At 47.3% G+C, this 16177-nt stretch overlaps 2 protein-coding genes and 1 long non-coding RNA gene across 11 annotated transcripts in view; 1 reads left to right on the top strand and 2 right to left on the bottom strand.

Annotated features, from left to right (window-relative positions):
- SORBS3 (sorbin and SH3 domain containing 3) overlaps positions 1-9609 on the bottom strand; it is a 31537-nt gene extending 21928 nt beyond the window's left edge. For 2 of the 6 annotated variants that reach the window (XM_063709127.1, XM_019032416.4), the window contains exons 1-2: positions 8805-8940; positions 3863-4012 (exon numbers count right to left, since the gene is read on the bottom strand). In XM_063709127.1, coding sequence (XP_063565197.1) covers positions 3863-3966 — 104 coding nt within the window. In that variant the 5' untranslated portion in view covers positions 3967-4012; positions 8805-8940. Of the gene's footprint in view, positions 1-1906; positions 2041-3862; positions 4013-8804 lie in introns of those variants that run through there. The other 4 variants (XM_004046756.5, XM_019032417.4, XM_055348914.2 and 1 more) reach the window with 3 other exon arrangements.
- Positions 8227-16177, top strand: part of LOC129524191 (uncharacterized) — a 99009-nt gene continuing 91058 nt past the window's right edge. For both annotated transcript variants that reach the window (XR_008667904.2, XR_008667906.2), the window contains exon 1: positions 8227-8748. This is a non-coding gene — a long non-coding RNA (uncharacterized lncRNA). The remainder of the gene's footprint in view (positions 8749-16177) is intronic.
- The window catches only part of PPP3CC (protein phosphatase 3 catalytic subunit gamma), a 103817-nt gene continuing 100426 nt past the window's right edge, over positions 12787-16177 (bottom strand). For 2 of the 3 annotated variants that reach the window (XM_031013658.3, XM_063709129.1), the window contains 2 exons: positions 14435-14464; positions 12787-13314 (listed from right to left, as the gene is read on the bottom strand). In XM_031013658.3, coding sequence (XP_030869518.1) covers positions 13127-13314; positions 14435-14464 — 218 coding nt within the window. In that variant the 3' untranslated portion in view covers positions 12787-13126. The remainder of the gene's footprint in view (positions 13315-14434; positions 14465-16177) is intronic. The other variant, XM_031013659.3, reaches the window with a different exon arrangement.

Here is a 16177-nt window from a genome sequence, read left to right as displayed (position 1 = left end):
CAGACAGCAAGACCCACTCTTGCGAGCTCACAGGGAGCATCGGGCCCTTCTTTGGCCTCCTTCACAGAATGAGGACTCAGAGGGCTCCGGGTGGGTGGAGACAGAAGCGGCAGGTGAGGGCAAAGCTGAACCTGCTCATGCCCACGGAGAGTTGGTGCTGAGTGCCCTGGGGTGTTCTGCATGTGGGCAAATGTGCACGCACATACACGCGCACCCTGGCTCCACTTTCTCCCGCCCCTCCAGGCTGTTTTGTGAGTGCAGGGTCTTCCCTGGCAGCACCATGCCTGCCCGCAGCCAGCTTCTTCTGCCTCATCCCTAAGGCTGGGGAAGGGGAAGGGAGCCCTAGGCACCCAGGGAATGGAGGGGCAAGAGGGGAGCCCAGAGTGGGGGTGCAAGAGGACAAAAAGGGGCTCCCAGTTTGGGGTGTCCAAGGGGGCTTTTTGACCCAGAGCACGGTGCTACGGCGTCCATCCCTCCGCGTCTTGGCTGCTGGACTGGACCAGAAACAGCCAAGCTCTGCCACTGCCCAGGACTGGATGGAATCAGGTTTGCCTGTGCCCGTGGGGTCCTTGGGGGCTCTCAGGGAGGGCTGCAAATGCATGGGGAGGAGCTGTGTGTATGTGTGTGTTGGAATCTGGGTGCAGAGCTGTGACTATGACTTCTGGGGGGACCACCGGAGGGACCACACGAGCTGCACGGGGGTTGTGGGTACAGAGCGGTGTCAGCTGAACAGTGGTGGCAGGTGCAGTCATGTGAGCAGTGGAAGAGTTGGGGGCCCAGAGGGGATGCAGGTAGAATAAGGCTGGGATGACTCAGCCCCTGGACCCAGCTCCTGCCCAGGGCTAGCGAGGGTGTAGCCAAGGCTGGGGGCAGCTCCTTGTCTCTGGTTTGAGTTTGTGGGGACTCCTGACATTTGAGTTGCTGCGACACAGCTCTTCTGTGCCCATGCCTGACTAGGGGAAGTGGAGGGCTGAGGCTGGAGGAGGAGCAGCTCCCCAGCTGGGTCCAATTAGGACTCCCACCAAAGCAAAACAGGCAGACACGCCCCAGTCCCCACACTCCACCTCCCCTTGCAGGGGGAAGTTGAGGCAGGGTGGGGTGGAAGGTCAGGAGACCTGGAGCTGGTCGGCTCCTCGCAGCACCCCTCCCTGCCCAGCTGACTGCTTCGGGCCAAGTTGTAGCTCAGCAGCTGCCGCCTGGGCCATCAGCTGACAGCGCCTTCCTTCCCTGACCTCCCCGCCCACCTCGTGCTCAGTGAGAACTGCTCTCCTGGAGGATGGGCAGGGCAGGAGGTCCCCCACGACCCCTAGTCCCCCACGACCCGTAGTCAGAGGTTGCTTACCCTTGGTGCCCCCATCTGCCCCTTCTCAACCCTGCCCCTTGTGACGTCCCCCACCCCAGGAACCTCCAGGGAAGGGTGGTCCGAGTTCTTCTCTTGGCAGCCAGGTCAGGAGACTTAGGGAGGACTTACAAGGAAGAGGGCAGCATCTGGGGACTGGTCCCCCATGTAGCAGAGAGCGGAGGGGTCCTCCCAGAATTCAGACCGCCCCTCCAGGCAGGCAGCCAGCCAGCCCCGGGAGCGGGGAGAGGCCCCGGGAGCGGGAGAGGGGAGGCGGCTCTGTTGGGGTAGGCACTGGCCTCCCTGCTCTGAACACTGCCCTGACCTTGGGTGCCTGGCCCCAAGAGCTTTCCCAGGTATTTCTCAGCGACAAGGCCACGTGGACAAGGACAGCTTTTCTTGAATTTCGCTTTTTCTGGTATGAGGGCTGGTGGGAGGTACTTCCCACCTCTTCCCAGAGTATGGGACGCGGACCCCGGGGAGGGGCTAGGTGCGGTTCCCTGGGGTTGGGCACGGATCCCTCCCGCCGGCCTCGCCTACTCCCCGCCCCTCCTTCCCCGGACCTACCTTCCCCGGCGAGCAGGTGGCTGGGCCCGAGGCCGCCCGGGAGCGCAGGAGCATCCCTGCCCGGCTGCTGCCTGGCGCGGGCGCTCGAGGAGGAAGGGCAAGGAGAAGCGCGGGCCGTCGCGGCCCTCGTGACCGGGTCAGGACGGGCCGGGCCAGGCGCCCGAGGAGGAAGAGGGAGGCCGAAGGGGCGCGCGCCGGAGGCCGGACCGTGAGAGTCGCGCGGCGGGGCGGGCGGAGTTTGGGTCTCGGATCTGGACTGCGGGCCGGGGCTGGGCCGGAGAGGAGGGGCGTGCGAGTGCTCTCCGTCCGTCGGGGCGCGCGCGGGGACACTGGTGGCCCCCTGCCGAGGAGGCCGGGCCGGCGGGGAGGCGGCGCCGGGAGGGGCCGCCGAGGGTCCCCGGGGAGCCCTCTCTGGTTTCCCAGCTGCCATCCCGGCCCCTACCGCAGGGCTGGCGTCGGGGAGGGGTCGGGCGGCCCGACACGGGCCACTCAGAGTTTCCAGCGACATTTCCAGAGTGTGGGAAGCGAGCAGCCTCGCAGCGGAGCCAGGACAGGGGCAGGAGTGATGAACCGGGCGGAGCCAGGACAAGGGGGCAGGAGTGGTGAACTGAGCAAGCCGGGAGAGACGGACAGGCCGGGAGCGAGATGAGGGCGCCCCGCAGGCAGAGTGGCGGAGCGGACCAGGGGAAGGCCCCGCCGCCCCTCCGCGCTGGGGGAAGAGGGTGTGCCTGCGGCGGCGCGCGGCCGGTCGTGTGCAAACAAACATGAGCGCGTACACTGCAAACGTGGGGACGCTCACACACGTGCAAGCACAGGGAGGAAATCAGCCCAAGGGAGCGGCCCCCCTGGGCGTGCCGCGCCCCTAAAGAGGATAAGGGTGGGGTCCCTTTGGCGGGGATGGGATTAGGAGGGTCTTGGTGTTCCCAGACACTGTGTTTGTTTTGATCTGCCTGCTTTTCCGCTGTTCTCCCTGCTCTGAGCTGGGTCCCCAGAGCCCCGGCCCTCCGGCTCCCCATCCATTCTGGCCATCCCCTCTCCCTGTCTCTGCCCCAAGCCTCTGTGTGGCACTTCAGAAAGTGGGAATGCTTAAGGAACATTGAAGGACCGTGGAAACACTCTGGAATCCTTTCTGGCCCTTGAGTTGGCTCAGGGATCCCCAAGCCCCAAACCAACCAACCAACCAATAGTTACTGATCAACTTTAGATACGAGCTGGGAGTGATCAATGCTAAATTATGAAAACTAATGTAATCTCCTGCATTCCTACTGGGTGTCAGACTGGTGCCAGAGGCCACGAGGAGTTTTGGAGTGTTTTCCAAGCTCACCACTCAACTCAAAGTTTGGAAAGAAAGAGAGTAGAGAAAAGACTAAGTGATTTTCAGTCCCTACCACCATTACTGCTTTAGTCTTATCTTCTCCCTCGTTCTGGTAAAGAAGCTCTCCCCATTGCCTTGAAACATCACATGTGAAAGCTGGAGATGTTTGGGTTGAGAAGCTTCAGATAGGCCTGCTGGCCTCTAGCGCCTGCGGGGCTGCCATGTGGACACACAGCTGCACCAGCAGCAGTGGGACCACTGGGGGACACATCATAGGGAAGCAGGTCCAAGGCTTCCCAGGACAAATTTTTACATGATTCCAGGGGTTCTGAGTCTGCCAGTTGTGGGGCATCTATGTAAAGGCAACTGTTGCACTGAGCGGGGAGCTGAACAAGATGACCTTGAAGACTCCTTCCAAGAACCTCTGACTCTCCAGGAAGGCGGAGAGATGGGGATGGCAGGGGCATTGCTGTGGAGGACAGCTGAGCAGTGGAGGAACCCTGGGACACTTCTTGAGGGAGGCAGCAGTGCACTGCCCCCCCACCTGAAGCTTAGAAACCTTCTTATCCACCCCAGGTAGCCTCTTCCCTCCCTCAGGGATAAAATAGGTGCCCATTTTCTTAGACACGCATTTTTCCCACCTGTCAGGGTCCTTGGGACTAAGGACCACATCGCTTTCACTTTCTTCCTTCTTCTCCCAAGATGGTGAAGCTGAAGCTCTTCCGACTCCAGGAATCCTGGCCATACCCCCTCACCAGCAGCAAGCTTCTCTTATTCTCTAGGGCTCTGACCTGGACTCCAAGATAAATATTTAGTGTAGAGGGTGCAGCAGAGCTGACAAAGTTCCCCACTTCCTGTTTCTCACAAAGGGAGGTGGCAGCCATGGGTAAGGAGCTGGGGACTGGCTACCAGTTTCATCTCTATGGGAATCGGGCGTTGAGTAAACAGCTTTGTAGGAGGAGGCGGGGTAGGTCTACGGGAGACCTGAGCTTTCTTCCTGAGCCGCTTTGACTTCTGCCTGTCTACTTAGGCCTGGGCTCTGCCGGGTTTATCACCTCTCTCAGGTCAGAATCCACCGTGTTCCGTGGTGCCCATCTGGCCTCACAGCCGAGAGGATGGGAGACAGTGGGCCACAGGGCAGAGAAAACATAAGGAAATTTGACTGATTCCTCCCTTTCTGCCCTTATCTAAAGAGAAGAATTCCTTCTCTTTGAAAAGTAGATTAAGGGGGGAAAAGTAGATTAAGGGGGGAAAAGTAGCAGGGTTTGGAGATTGAGCCAGGAACCAGGTGTCTGATTTCCCAACGCCTCCCTCTAGCGTCAGCTCTCCTTGCTGCCTCCACAGCTGGCATGGTTAGGGAGAGGCTGAGGCTGGGAAGATTGTCCTAGATAAGGCGGCTGGCCGGCTGGCTGTCAACAACAGAACAGATTCCTTTCCTTTCCAAATCCCACTGCACTCTCTCCTTTGCATGCACGACTCCCCTGTCTAAGAGGGGCCTCCCTCCCTGCAAGTCGCGGCTTCCCCACCTCTGGCACTGCCCTTTGTCAGGGGCTGCCTCTGCCTTCTCAGAGCCACCTGAGCCACAGTAAACACAGTTACATAACTGCCCTGTTTTCCCAGCTACCTGATCCCAGGCATCAGTATTCCCCACTCAAGCCCTTGAGGCTGCACCTTTTGTTCTGTGGGTAGTCCCCAACATCACCGTCAACAGGGGTCTGTCCACAACCCCCACCCCCCTGCAGGGCAGGATTAGCCACGGGACTACCAGTAAATGTGGCTCTTCACAGGGAGGGGGAGAAGGCGGTGGAATGCGGGTCACTCTGAAAAGCAATCTCTGTCACCAAGGATGACAAATGAGGGGAAAGAGCACTGAAGTGAAGGTGGGGTGAGCGGGGTGGGCCGAGCACCCAGTTTTAGTTCTCAAGTGGGAAAAGGGAAGCCAGGGGTCCCAGAAGACATGAACCCGGACTCAGTTCTTGAGGAGCGCCTTGCTCTGGTGCTGGGAATCGGCAATTCAGATGAGTCACCCTCTGAGATCCACCCTGGGCAGCTAGGCTTCCCTAGCTCTGTGCCTCAGTACCCCCATGGAGATACAGGGCATCTGCTCTTCCTTTCTTCTCCTCCCCAGGGATGAACTTCAGGTGCTTTGAGTAGATTTTTTGGGGGGTTTTGCTCTCAGAATTCTGAGTGTTTTCTTCCTTCCTCTAAGCTGAGCAGTCAGACCAGAAGGGGTTAGCGCAGAAAGCACTGCCCGTTTCCAGCAGTTTGGACTTCTCTAGAAGGCCACAGTGACACAATGGTGAGGAATTGAAACCAAGTCACATGGACATACCAGCAAGAATCTGGACTATGTTTCATCCCCTGGGCTCCATCCCTTTCTCCTGGGTCCTCTGTTGATTCCTGCTCCTGCAAATGTTGCCAGCCAAGTTCTACTGATGGCCCTTTCCATGCCAACCACTCATGGGAACAGGAGCAGGCAGAAGAAGGGAGTGCAAATGACCCATTTTGGGGCTTCAAAGGGCCTCCTATGCTGACAATGGCATGACGTGGCTCATCTGGAATTTAAGATTTCTGGTAGAGTCACTGTAGAGTGAGGGATCTGAGTGAAAAAATACCCAGTACAGGTCAAGTATGATGGGTATTGGGGTCTGGCAGCCAGGATGGGTGCATGGAACCCCATAGGAATAGAGAATGAGACTCTCAGGCTTGCCTGGCACAGACCTTTCCATAGCACACGCATGATGTATAATGGGCATCTATTCTGGGTTCTCAGGGCCAATCTCCCAAAGGCTGCGGGAGAACTCAGCCGTTTGCCCAATTTATCCCGCCTGTCCTCAAGGAAGTTTTGATACTGACATCACATCCACGGCTGTTCTCTCTTCCTCTTTTCATGGATGAGCAAACAAGCACAATGCACAGATGGGGTGTCTTTGAGAAGAACTGAGCTGGGTGAACCTCTCTTAGTTCTCAGGAAAGATGAAACAAACAAGTGGCTGTCAGCTCTAGAAAGTAGATTTTATAAGGGAAGGATAAGTAAGTGATGACCTCAGAGGGAAAACCAAGCCAAGTCAACTCAGCCACAAAGGAGGGCACAGACCCAGGAGCTGGGAAATTAGGTCTGCATCAGTCTTCTTTCCCAGCTCAGGTAGACTGCGATGGGTAGGATAAGAGGGCTGATCTGTTGGCCCAGTGGATACCATAAGGTACGGCTCTGGCCTCCAAACAAAGAAGAACCTTGTCTTCCCACCTCCTTGAATTCTATGATGAACCTTCTCCTTAACAGCATCAACATTAAAAAGTCTGCTTCATTTACCATTAAATTATTCATCTACTGTATCAAAATTACATTTTCTTTCTAAAGCCTGAAAGTTGTGATAAAAAAAAAAAAAGGCAAGACCATGCAATTACATGCAGCAGGCAACAAAGTGAGGAACAGATCTAGATGGAGCAACAGGTTAATATGAATTTGCATTGAAGTCCTTCATTTCCAGGCTATTAAAAATCTTTCCACAATTCCAGAAATATGGGCAAATCTTACCTAATTTTACTGAAGGTTTAGCTAAGGTGTAGGGACATTGCTACATCAGGATGCCACTGGGATAACAAAGAACCCAATGCTACTCAGCTTATTGGAAATTAGAAACCTGGCCCATTTTCTGGCCTGTAAACTGCACCGTGGCCCTTAATGTGGTTGTATTTAGTGTAAAAGTCACCTCACTTGGACCTGGCAGTGCTGGATTTAGCTCTTCTACCTCTACTGCCATAACCTGTAGAGTCCCCTCACTGACACACTTTCTTCTCCAGGGCCCTGGCTCTTTCCCTATCCCCAATTCCCCACTTGCCCAGGGGAGCTTGTTTTTCCTTGTGAATCCACAGCACCTCATATTTCTACTTTTCAGAGGCATGAAAAGGCTAGTCTGACACTTCCCGTTCTTGGTAGGCCAACTCCACATTCAAATCCTCTTTGGCTGCCTTGGCTTCTCCAAGATGGAATTCACCATGTCTATTATTAGGATCACATGCACAGTCATTAAATTACAAGAGTACAAAACTATTTTTATCCTTGGTAAAGAATGTATGTTTTCTGGGATGTCTTCCTTCCTTTTCTTCAAGTAGTGGCCTCTATTGGAGAAGCTGCAGAGGGGGCTGGGACTTGGGTAAGAAGGAGGCCAGGGTTGGGGAGTGGATTCTGAGTTGGGAGAAACAGAAACACGTTGTGGCCAACCATAGCTGCTTTAAAACGAAAGGGCTGGAGAGACGAAAGAGAGAGGTCCTTTTTATTGTGATGGGATTCCCTCCCTTGGGAGGGGAATTCCTTGGTATCATCAGAGACCAGACCAGACATCAAAAGCCAGGCTTTCTCCTGGGGTCTGGAATTATTAAATGAGTAAAAGCCAAATATAAGTACCTCCACCAGGAAATACAGGAAATAAAGACACAGGGAGCCAATAAAGTTATCATTTAAGGGTGTTTTCTTCTTTTTTTCAATCTTAAGATGACCTCTAATTTACAGTACAGAAGTCCTAACAAATTAATTTCTTGTTCACAAAAAAGACATTAGATGATTTTGGCCAATAAGTAACATTTCCCTCGCCTTCTTTAACATAACTGAAAGCAAGAAAAAGTAGGCAATCTCTAAGCACAAGCAAATAATCCATCATTCAGAACCTTGAAAAAATATCACACCACCAACTGGTCTGACGTCTTGACCATCTCACCATTTAGGAAGGAATACTGGGGCCCCTTCTTGGAAAATGCCTGCTGACAGATCTATCGGGAAAAACAGCTATTGGGGTCACCATGCACTGAGAAAATAAAAGTTAGGGACTTACAATGTCATCCTCAAAAAGTTCTGTGACAAAAACACATCTTTATTGCCCCAAATCAAGATCTATGATAGGCCTGCTCCTCATTACATGCATTTCATGTTAAGAGTATTTGGAGACATCTACGTCAAGGCAGTGAAGGAATGTGGGCAAGAACTTACTGGAAGGCAGTGTGCTTGGCCCTACTTCAGAGCTGCTCAGAGGGACAGTCCGCCTCCATGTCCTCACTTCTTAATCTTAAGCCACCTAGACTTGCCATGAGGGCATAGAAGAGGAGATGATGCATAACCCTGTCTCAGACAAAGGTGTTATTTAGCAGGTCTTGCCAAGGTGGCAGGGGCGTGAGGCCAAGGCCTCCCGGGAGGGAATATACTCTCCAGTATCATCTTTACCTTTGTGACTGCATAGATGAAGGCAGCTAACACTGACCCCACTCTCGCTGGCTAGATATAGGCAGGTCAGGTCCCAAACCCCAATGTAATATAGGCTCCCTCTTTCACACTCTGTCAATGGCACAAAGCCCTATTGTTAATACAGTTCTCTACTCACACTCAATATAAGAGTAAACAACACTGTCCTTCGACTACACAACTTTCTTCCTCTACACACATCTGCTCTTTCTGACAGCTTTCCTCCAGGCATCTCATCACAGCAATACTGAAAGGGACTGTGGCAAGCCAGTTTTGGGACCCGTCCTCCAGGTAACCCAACCCTCCTCAATCCACTGCTGGGCCTTCCTAGGCTGTCCTTTACTCACCTTCTAGCAGATCTCAGAAAAGATGTGGACCCGGTGCCAGACAAGGTGGAAGCCATGGTTATAACCACAAACAATTTAGGAAATTGGAGCGCATACCCACAGATGGGCCCTGGGTTCACCCTCCCTCTGCCATCTTTTCTGCCTGGGCAAGGAAAGCTGGGTAATGCTTTAGGAGAAACTTGGGTTCCACTGTTACTATAACAACTATAATAAATATTGGGGATTCTAGAATGGTACCTCAACAAGTCTTTATGGCTTAGGAAATAATTTTCAATGCAGAGATCAGAAAGAAAAACCCAATAATTAATAAAAAGAAAAATTATGAAATCAACCAATCTGGGGCAAGCTCTTCCTAAACCAATTTAATTGATTGGTCACCCAGATTGGTCAGGATGAAAATTCTTTTTTTTTTTTTTTGAGACGAAGTCTTGCTCTGTCTTCCAGGATGGAGTGCAATGGCGCAATCTCAGCTCACTGCAACCTCCAACTCCCTGGGTCAAGTGATTCTCCTGCCTCAGCCTCCCCAGTAGCTGGGATTACATGCATGTGCCACCACACCCAGCTAATTTTTGTATTTTTAGTAGAGACGGGGTTTCACCATGTTGGCCAGGATGGTCTCGATCTCCTGACGTTGTGATCCGCCAGCCTCAGCCTCCCAAAATGCTGGGATTACAGGTGTGAGCCACCGCGCCCAGCTTGGATGAAAATTCTTAAAAGGTTAAACTTTATAGACATGGTACAGTCAAAAATTTTGGAGATCAGCTACCATATTTACATAAAATAGGGCAGGGTTGAGGGAACAGATTTTAGCTTTACTCATTCTGAGGCTGGAGAGACTCTTGAGTAATGACCATGAACAGCAAGCCCAGCTGTGTCTCATGCAGGCATGGCTTATAATATTTTTCCTATAGAGATCAGCTGTGCCTCAAACCGTGTGTTTTTAAAGCACTCAGAGAGAAGAGGATCTAAGGGACAATGCCAAAAAGGCAAAAAAAGGCCCCAAAGTTATCCAATTTTTAAAAATCTTCCCTTGCTCCTTAATGACATTCAATAATAGTCTATTGACAAAACAAATAAGGGTTTCTCTGTTCCTATTTTGAACAATGTCAGGAAATCATCCCTAAGTTATCAGGATGGCAAAGAAAGCTAATCTTAAGAAGGCAAATCTTTGCTATTGAGAGAAACTTGCTTCATTGAATTTTTCATGGAAGAACCAATAAAGGCAATGAAAGACATAAAAAATACTGATGTTCCTGGAGAGGCTGAGTCTTTTACTCCTAGGCAAGGAGCAGTATCAAGCTCATCAGAGTGTGATAAGCAATTCTTACCTTGCCAATCAATATCCAGTCACAAAAGACCAGCAAATCAGCAATGTCTCTACTTGTAACCAAAGTGTCACCTTGAGAGTTTAAGGAAAACGGAGGCTATTTTTGTTTTATCATTCTATTAAAGAAACACACACACACACACACAACACACACACAACACACACACACACACACACACACACCCTTGGCTTATTGTTTTGCTTTTGCTCTAAACATTCAGAACACAGAAATAAAAAAAGGATATATGTTTTGAACTTACATTAGATGAGTTTTCAAATTTGTAAAAGAAATAATCATCTGATCGATTTAAATGTCCTGTGATATGTATGTCACTAAAAGTGAGAAACCTGGTCCATGTGAAGCATCATTTTCAAAATGGCATTTCAGAAAAGTTTACAAAGGAGTCCTGACATGCCTGGGGAATTGTTTTGTTTTTGTTTTCCTAAATGGGAGAAGTTGCAGAAAAAGAAGGTCCCTGTGGGCCTTCCACAAGGAAGGTCCTGTGAAGGAAAACACAATAAAACTGTTTCCAGTATCTTTAGCACACACAGGGGGAAACATTCAATAAAACAGAAGAGACTTTGAAAACACCAAAACTGCAGAACTTTGACAGCAATGAAAATGTCTGTTTAATCACGGCCCTAGACAGGAAAAGTAGTCTTCAAGCAAACCCAGGGCAGGGTCCAGCCATCTTGGAAGTTGTTGTTTACATTAAAACAGCTACAGAACGGAAGGGATAACTTTATCTTTAGAATTCAACCGAATTCAAACTTAACCTCCTCTAAGAGTTAGTGCTGCTCTAAAACTTACTCAGGTTTTCTTGAACCAGCACCACCTACCTCTCTACTCTGGCCGATTCCTCCACAGCTCAGAGGGAACCAGTGAAATCCTGTATATAATTCTGTGATGGTTCTGTCAAGGAAACTTGCTTTATCATTCTGCTTTTTGAGACAATAGTGAAGCCATTCCTAAATAATCATCCGTAACAAAATATTATTTTTTGCTTATAAGGATTTATAGTAACTATTTCTACTACTGCCTGCTTATGGAGGCCCCTAAGAGTGGTTTCTACCTGTGGATTGTATATGTGTAACAGCCTTAATGAAAAGGAGAAAGGGATAAGGTACTAGCAGCTCTGCAGTCTGTCACGTGGAATGACTTTCATCAGTGAAATTTCCAAAGACAGGATCTTTTCTAATCCTGGGATTGGAAGAGAAAGGAGCATAAGGATATCTAGGTGCTTAATACCCGATTTGAGTTCAACAACAATCAGGAAAAGACAGTTACTAGAGACTTTTTCCCCCTTCTTTCACAGGTTTTACTCACAACCCATTCAGAGATCCTTTATCTCCTTCCTATCTTTTTATTAATGGAGCAATCTATGCAGGCAGATTCCAGTCCCTAAGAGTGCCTTGATTTCTGCCATAAACAAATCAGAAACTGTTAGAAAAAAAGGTATAGGAAAACAGAGATAGATGGGCTAAGTCTTCATTCTTCTAATGAGAAGTATGGTTTTTTGGGGAAAAAAAAAAAACCACCACCAAAATTATGTTGTTCTTTGTTTTTCTGGTTTCCTGGAAACTCCCAATATGAAGTATTACTGTCTGAAATACTTGCTTTAGTGCTAGACTGCCGCATCACAAATGACACTAAGGAATGCCATAAATGTGCATGTTCCATGCTCTGATGTAATGTTCCCAGGCATGTACATTCACTGCAGAGCTGACCAATGACTATTATGACACGGCTCCTGCGATGAGGCTAGTCAAAATGGGAGCCTAAGTAGCCCCAAAATTTCCTTCACTAGTTGGTTGTGACTTGAAAATCAAACTAAGGGAAGATAATTCACACACTACATCTGAACACTTGCTTTTCGCATTCCAAAATATGCTAATGGAGGCTGAAATACCATTCAACCTAAAGAGTAACTGATACAGAAGACAGGAAATCCTCACTTATCCAACGTTCTTTAGCAAGACCTTCAATTCACAAGGGCACCATTGAATTCTTGTCAGTTTCTACTACCCCAGCTGGTTTCAGTAATACTGACAGGGAACAACAGAAGGATGATGGGAAGGCAGATGCGAGAGCTGATGCCAACAGCCTAGCAGGGCATATATACATCTTGTTGTAGAAGGTGCTGCTGAGGGCATTTATCAAATATTTAGAAAGTGACTTCCTTTACAGAAGTCACCTGGGGTTCAAAAATGAAAGTAAAATAATCTGGCAATTGTGAAAGCTTTCTGAAAATCTTTCTCCTCCAAAGTCCTAAGGAAATTTAAACCAATCATGCCCACGGTCAGATGAACAGATTTTAAGTAAATCTAAGAACGTCCCTTATTATTTTTTATTTTGTTTACTAGAACATATTTAAATGAACTGAGAGTCCAGAGAAAGTAGGTTATTATGGAAAACATTTCCCTTCGCCCTTAAAATCACTGGATTTGGGTTACTCACTTTGAAGTTCTACTATGATCCAGTTTCCCATCAGAAGAGAAGCACTTTTAGCCACTGAAATCTAAGAGGACTTTCTTCAATGGCACCCAGCAGAAAGGAAAAAAATGAAAAGGAAAAAAATCTTCTTGCATTTGAAAAGTTATTAGTCTTGCATGAAAGACATTACCTTCCAAAAAACAATAATGAAGACTGACTAGTTCAAGTCAGAAACCCAGGTTTGAGGTTTCCAAGGCCCTTTTATTAAGGGAAGTTCCCCTTTATAGCACAAGACTTCACAAATGTGTTGACAACAATCAGATTCATTTCTTAAAATTATGGAAAAAAAGGGAAAAACAAAACAGATGCACTTTTTATATATATTGAACATAAATTAAAAGAATTTATAAAACAGTCACCTTTTTACAGAATAAATGCAGACTGAATTATAAATGCACCTCCAGGTTGAAGTTGTTTGAGTTGCTTTTCATTTTCCAATAATAAATAAATAAAATTTGTTCTTGAGTTTTAGATCCACCTGAGCCACGGCAGGACTCTAAGTCATGACTGGGCTTTCTTCCCTTGGTCGCTCCTGTGCGCAGCATGTGAGTGTGCTGAGGTTACAGATTTCATTGGCCCGTCAGCGTGTATGCTATCCTTTCGGGGTGGCATTCGCTCATTAATTCGGTCCAGACCTCGCGCTTCTTCAAAACTCCGGATCTTGTGCTGAAGCGAGAACCCTCTGATGGCTACAGAAAAACAGGAAGCAGGTGGAGAGAGCTCAATTAGGCAGCAAAGCAACAGGCTTACAAAAAGTCTCTTAGCACACAGCAACCTCCTAGAGAAACACACAGAAAGGTGGCTATGGAGCACACGTCTAGTGAAAGTCATGGGCAATGTCTGACTGAATCAGTCTTGGCTGCAGCTACTGCTTCCTTAAAGCCCAAAGGGCAGCTGAAATTGTGAAAGTAATTTTCATAAAAGCTCTATATGCATAATCATGGTAGACATATACCTAACAAAAAGCTAACAAGTACTTACTGGGCCCCAGTACCTTTAAGAAAGAGTGTCTTATGCACCAGAAACATACTCAATGCTAGAACAAAGGCAACACTAGAATAATTGAACAAGTTAAACCCAGGGTAGTTGCTTTTAGCACAAAGACCACATAGACCACAAAAAAAAAAAAGTAACAAAAGAGCTAATCTTTTCGTTTAGGACAGCTTTCTATCTTGCACAACCAGGAGCTGTACATAAGTTAAAAACCTAAAAATAGCTTCTAGATATTTTCCTTCTGATTCAACTTTTGTAACACCAAGTTAAGGCATTCACATTTTGAACCATCTTACCTAATAAAACAATTACAAGTATAATACAAGTTTATCAATTCCAATGGTTTTCATAGAAACAAAGTTAATTTAACTTGCCTACCTTAGGGCAACCTCAGAAATGAATTGAACTAAATTCCAGTCTACTTCTACCTCTGCTCTTGAAATCTTTTAGAATCGCTGAAGAGGCTGACCTATTTGGCTCTCTTTAGAATCAAATGGATGTCTCTTGTACATGGAAGGGATACAGAAGTAAACCACTTGACCTCTCATGACCAGTTGCTTAAGCTTCTGCCATTGCATTAAAGCTGATAGAGCCCAGAAAAAAAACTGTAGCTGTGGTGAAGGTTATTTAAAATTAATGCAAAGACAGGACACAAAGGAAACATCTGCTTCGTTAACATGCCTAGAAACAACTATACCTTTTCTCACTGTTATAGTTCTGGTGATGCAATAATAAAATATTTGAAATGTTGATAAAGCTTCGAAAAACCAGTACACAGACACATGGATCACATCTATCAGAGTAATATGGCCATACCTTCCCGGGCCTCTACCGCTTCTACTGTGGCTGTAAGAGGGCAGGAGCAGTAGCATGCAAAAATGAAGACAGAAAAAGAGTGAGTAAACCAACAGCACTGATGGCAGCACAGCCATCCCAGGGGCCCGTTTTTTAGCCTATCCCCATCCATAATGAAAGTCAACTAGTTAGAGAAGCGAGAAGATTATTGTGAGAGACTCAATTGGGGTGGGAGGAATATGGGGTGGGGAGAGTTTCTAATATTTTTAACATTTCGGGTGCCATGGAACATTGCTCTTTTCATTTTAGGTAGCCAACTGCTACTTCATATCTTGATATCCACGTATCGAAACAACATGTAGAATCAAATAGTTTGACATCACAACAATCCTTAGTTTGTAAAATATCTCAGGTGATATTAAATGAGCTACTGCTGGGTCCTATTCAAAAAGCTTATTTACAACTATATCTTATTGCTCTCAAGTGACTTATTTGGAGTCCAACTGCCCTATTAATTACTTCATTTAAAAAAAAAAAGAGCGGCCTTTGAACAGCAGACTGGCATTTGGAAGGAGAGAAAAATAGGTTCCATGTGAAGGGTTATTTCTTGTCCAGGAGTGGAGTACAAAGCTAACAAAAGCATAGAACTATTGAATTCCTAATGCAAATGTGTGTACCCATCTGCTATAAAAATATAGCAGAGGCTAATGTTTCCAATCCATATGGCTTCCATACAGTGTTCAAGAGAGTAGGCCAATAACTAAGAAAGCCCTCTTCCTTCTTAGCAATGGAAAAGGAAGCAACCTAAAATTAGTACCAACAGGTAAACTTCCTTGCATCTCCTTTCTCAGACAGTAAAAACGCTAATATATGAAAAGGTACAGGGTGCCACAAGAAAGATCCTATTAGGAGAACCCTGTCAGTTACTCCAGTACCAATTTGCCAAAAGAAGGCAGTGAAGAATAATGAGCAGTAACAGTTTGCTGCTATTCCCAAGGCTTTATATATCAATATGAGAAGAGAAACTGAAAGAACTACATTAACTACCTAATGGAATGTGAAAAATGGATAACTGAAATCTACTTATGAAGTGCTTTCATTTGTCAACCATAGGCAGGCATGTATTAAATCACTGTCACACCCTCTCTAATCTCCTTAAGTAGAACAAATACCCTTGACAAGAAAGCTACAGTGCCTTCTCACAGCACATCACTGATGTAACTGTTAGGAAGTGGGAGAACAAAGCATTGCTGAAACTCTATACTGAGTGTTGGTCTAATTAGAGCTTAAAAGCTACACGGTAAAATGTGTATGATATTACCTTGTTTGGGGCTCTCCCAGAATTGCTATTCACATTGGGTATAAAGATAGCAGCCTGCAGTAAGGGCCATTATAAGAAACAGTCATATCAAACGACCTGAACTTTTGTTTTCCTTTTTAACATCTTAACTGAAATAGAATTCATATACCACAAAATTCACTTGTTTAAAGTACACAAGTCAATGGTTTTAATATAGTAGAGTTGTGCAACCATCACCACAATCTGTGCTTAGAATATTTTCATTGCCCCAATGAGAAATCCCCCACTTGTTAGCACTCACTTCCCATTTCCTTCCCTCACCTCTTCCCCTTAATCCTGGTTGAACACGAATCTACTTTCTCTGTAGATTGGTCTGTTCTGGTCATTTCAAATGAGTGGCATCATATAATATGTGGTCTGTAGTGACTGACTTCTTTCACTTAGCATAATGTTTTCAAGGTTCA

Source organism: Gorilla gorilla, chromosome 7 (assembly GCF_029281585.2).
Source record: "Gorilla gorilla gorilla isolate KB3781 chromosome 7, NHGRI_mGorGor1-v2.1_pri, whole genome shotgun sequence".
Classification (NCBI taxonomy): domain Eukaryota; kingdom Metazoa; phylum Chordata; class Mammalia; order Primates; family Hominidae; genus Gorilla; species Gorilla gorilla.
The sequence above is the reverse complement of the archived record's forward strand: the minus strand, read 5'-3'. Positions and strand labels throughout refer to the sequence as shown.